Source organism: Diachasma alloeum, unplaced genomic scaffold, assembly GCF_001412515.2.
Source record: "Diachasma alloeum isolate Michigan unplaced genomic scaffold, Dall2.0 Dall_scaffold_00587, whole genome shotgun sequence".
In the NCBI taxonomy this organism is placed as follows: Eukaryota; Metazoa; Arthropoda; class Insecta; order Hymenoptera; family Braconidae; genus Diachasma; species Diachasma alloeum.
The window spans coordinates 64,948-69,296 of record NW_021680719.1 but is presented as its reverse complement, the minus strand read 5'-3'; the positions used below and the strand labels follow the sequence as shown (position 1 = coordinate 69,296).

The window sequence follows — 4,349 nt, the reverse complement described above, 5'->3', positions numbered from 1 at the left end:
AGAGACCATTTTTTAATTAGCGGGCGAATTAATGGGGAAGCGCTCTGCGCCGGAAAACCATTGACTTTCTTATAGCTCCGTGACTTTCGTCACAATATTAATTTTTTTATTGCAGAGATTAAGGGATGAAACAAAGACTGTTCAATGGAGAATTAAATTCCCCATCCTTCAACCCCCGTTTCATTCCTTAATGTTAATTAGGAGGGGAGAGACGATTTTTTAATTAGCGGGCGAATTAATGGGGAAGCGCTCTGCGCCGGAAAACCATTGACTTTCTTATAGCTCCGTGACTTTCGTCACAATATTAATTTTTTTATTGCAGAGATTAAGGGATGAAACAAAGACTGTTCAATGGAGAATTAAATTCCCCATCCTTCAACCCCCGTTTCATTCCTTAATGTTAATTAGGAGGGGAGAGACGATTTTTTAATTAGCGGGCGAATTAATGGGGAAGCGCTCTGCGCCGGAAAACCATTGACTTTCTTATAGCTCCGTGACTTTCGTCACAATATTAATTTTTTTATTGCAGAGATTAAGGGATGAAACAAAGACTGTTCAATGGAGAATTAAATTCCCCATCCTTCAACCCCCGTTTCATTCCTTAATGTTAATTAGGAGGGGAGAGACGATTTTTTAATTAGCGGGCGAATTAATGGGGAAGCGCTCTGCGCCGGAAAACCATTGACTTTCTTATAGCTCCGTGACTTTCGTCACAATATTAATTTTTTTATTGCAGAGATTAAGGGATGAAACAAAGACTGTTCAATGGAGAATTAAATTCCCCATCCTTCAACCCCCGTTTCATTCCTTAATGTTAATTAGGAGGGGAGAGACGATTTTTTAATTAGCGGGCGAATTAATGGGGAAGCGCTCTGCGCCGGAAAACCATTGACTTTCTTATAGCTCCGTGACTTTCGTCACAATATTAATTTTTTTATTGCAGAGATTAAGGGATGAAACAAAGACTGTTCAATGGAGAATTAAATTCCCCATCCTTCAACCCCCGTTTCATTCCTTAATGTTAATTAGGAGGGGAGAGACGATTTTTTAATTAGCGGGCGAATTAATGGGGAAGCGCTCTGCGCCGGAAAACCATTGACTTTCTTATAGCTCCGTGACTTTCGTCACAATATTAATTTTTTTATTGCAGAGATTAAGGGATGAAACAAAGACTGTTCAATGGAGAATTAAATTCCCCATCCTTCAACCCCCGTTTCATTCCTTAATGTTAATTAGGAGGGGAGAGACGATTTTTTAATTAGCGGGCGAATTAATGGGGAAGCGCTCTGCGCCGGAAAACCATTGACTTTCTTATAGCTCCGTGACTTTCGTCACAATATTAATTTTTTTATTGCAGAGATTAAGGGATGAAACAAAGACTGTTCAATGGAGAATTAAATTCCCCATCCTTCAACCCCCGTTTCATTCCTTAATATTAATTAGTCGGCGAATAAATCAACTGAAAAACATAAAGTAAACACTGAGTACAAGGAGGACAAAAACCCCCCTCCGAACCTGTCCCTGTCACAGCAGGACTGCTACTGCCGAATTACTGACGCACCCGACTCACATTTAGCGACAATTCGACCGGGACGCCTCCTTTCCCGTGGGGTACCAACTAACATTTTTGGATTCAGTCAAACCCCCCGATTCGGGCCTCTACTCAGGTCTATCCTCTTTGGTGGCGGTCGTGAGGGTCACCTGGCCAGACACCGAAGTCGACCGCGGTGCCCTCTCTGCCGTGGGGTCATACTAACCTGACACTGGGGTCGGCCAAACCCCCGATTCTGAGCCTCTACTTTAGTCTATCCTCTTTGGTCCCTCTTCAGTCTCCGAGCTTCCCGCGTTTTTCAATTACGAAATGAGGTGAAGCGTAGGCACCGGAAATGTAACGCTATAGGCCAACTGCTCCCTCCGAACCAAGTAGAAATTTATTTCAGGCGGATTAGAGCATTTCAAACACTCCAACCGGTTATAACCCAGCAGTTGCCTGTGAAACTCCCCAGGCGTTACACCTTCATAGCTTTCTTATTCGAACTCTCACCTCTACACGTTTCCTTAAATTTTCTCATTCGCGTTCATTGTTACAATCCGTCGGTGCTCCGACATTTGACTAACCATTTTTCATCGTTTTTGTTTAGAAGGGAGAGAAAGCTAAAAAAGGGATTGAACATGCGGGAGATTGTACATGTACAGACAGGCCAATGTGGTAACCAAATTGGTTGCAAAGTAAGGCCATGTATCTGATTTTCGACCTGCAACTGTTATCGAATCTTTTTCTCCATTCCATTGATATATATTGGGAATGAAATGAGAATGCAATAATGAAATAAAAAACATTTTGTGACTAATTCGAATTAGATTCTAGTTTTCCACCAACATAAAAACATTATTCCACGAAATTTACAGCAGGATAATTGAGAAAAAACAAACAATAATACTTTTTTAATTTCTTTCATTCCAGTTTTGGGAAGTGATCTCAGTGGAACATGGCATCGATGCAGATGGATGCTACAAGGGGCCTGATAAAGGTACCCAACTCGATCGCATCACCGTTTATTACGACCAGGCAGCAAGAGGACATTATGTTCCACGCTCGGTACTTGTGGATTTGGAACCGGGAACGATGGACGCAGCCAAGTCTGGACCTTACGGTCGTCTGTTCAGACCAGACAATTATGTGTTTGGTCAAAGTGGAGCTGGAAACAACTGGGCCAAGGGACACTACACCGAAGGTGCAGAATTGGTTGATTCCGTTCTCGACGTGATCAGAAAGGTACATGAATAACAATGAATAAAGTCAGACATACAATGAGTTGACCTTGTAAAATTATCAAACCTTTTAGAGGACCTTTTTCTTCGCTGCACAGTAGAATTTTCAATATTTTCATGTATCATTCTTTTCTTAGATAATCAGCCAATAAATGATAAAAATACCACTACGGCATGTCAATATGATCGAAGATATCTTTACAGGCATACACTATGATACCATGAAATATACATAAGAGTAAATCCACTTGGGTTTACTCTTTTAATTTAAACATAGGGTGAAATATTATTTCAATTTTCCTTTTACGATTGTTATTAAACAGAAGAAATGAAAGAATTAATCAGAAGGACCGAACTTTTTAGAGAGTCAAGCAGGAGAAACGGACGGAATAATCAAAAGGGTCAAATCTTCTCAAGGGTTATTATGGCCAAGAGACCCAACATGATCCTGAAGGTCAAACGGTTATAAAGAGCGCACAAGTAGAATAGAAAATATCGTTCGACACTTTCGATTTGCCCCTCTTTGTTCAGCAAAAATATTCAAGGTCTTCATTTTATCCATCTACTTTCAACATTATCAGATGTCCATGATACCGCACATCAATTTTGATCGTCCTTCCTTTCTACTAATGATAAATAATAAAGGGTCAAGAAATCATTGAAAGAATTTCTTTAGACCCAGTCTTTTCGGCTACATCAGAGGACTCTCCTTATCCCTCCTCGAAATTATTCTCCCTCGAGATCATTAACTAATCGACAAAAATTTGGAGTATCCAGCAAAATTAGTGAATAGTTGAAATTTACATAGTTTCAAGAAACTCACAAGTTCTCTGGAGTTTTATATTTCTAGGTTTGTTTTTATCTTTGTTTTGATTTTTCTTTCCATAGGAATCAGAGCATTGTGACTGTCTACAAGGCTTTCAATTGTGTCACTCGTTAGGGGGGGGTACTGGTTCTGGAATGGGTACATTGTTGATGTCAAAAATAAAGGAGGAATTTCCAGACAGGTAAATTCTCGCTTCAATCGATAGTTTCTCGGCTTCACATCGTTCCATTCTATTGATATGAGAGTATTCGTTATTTTGATTCTTCGTTTTTTGTGGATTCTTATATTGTTATGCTTCAGTTAATTAAAAAATCTATCAATTTGATCAATGCTAAAAAATGAAACAATCAACTTTTTTCGACAATCGTATTTTGACCACGGTATTCGATCATTTCTCAATCTATTGCATTTTATTGATTATTTATTCTTTTTTTTCCAAGGATTATGACGTCTTTTAGTGTTGGTCCAAGCCCCAAAGTCTCAGATACTGTAGTGGAGCCATACAATGCAACGCTCTCAGTACATCAACTAATCGAGTTAACCGATAACACAGTCTGCATTGACAACGAGGCTCTTTACAATATTTGCTTCAGGACCCTGAAGCTTCCCAATCCATCCTACAAGGATTTAAATCATCTAGTGTGCCTCACGATGTCTGGTATATTATATCTATACATATATATACATATATATATATATATATATATATATATATATATATATATATATATATATATATATATATATATAT

At 38.9% G+C, this 4,349-nt stretch overlaps 1 protein-coding gene across 1 annotated transcript in view; it reads left to right on the top strand.

The window, feature by feature from the left end:
* Positions 1-1,968: 1,968 nt before the first annotated feature.
* The window catches only part of LOC107043486 (tubulin beta chain), a 6,157-nt gene continuing 3,776 nt past the window's right edge, over positions 1,969-4,349 (top strand). The window contains exons 1-4 of the mRNA XM_015265020.1: positions 1,969-2,229; positions 2,465-2,776; positions 3,661-3,779; positions 4,039-4,256. Coding sequence (XP_015120506.1) covers positions 2,173-2,229; positions 2,465-2,776; positions 3,661-3,779; positions 4,039-4,256 — 706 coding nt within the window. The 5' untranslated portion in view covers positions 1,969-2,172. The remainder of the gene's footprint in view (positions 2,230-2,464; positions 2,777-3,660; positions 3,780-4,038; positions 4,257-4,349) is intronic.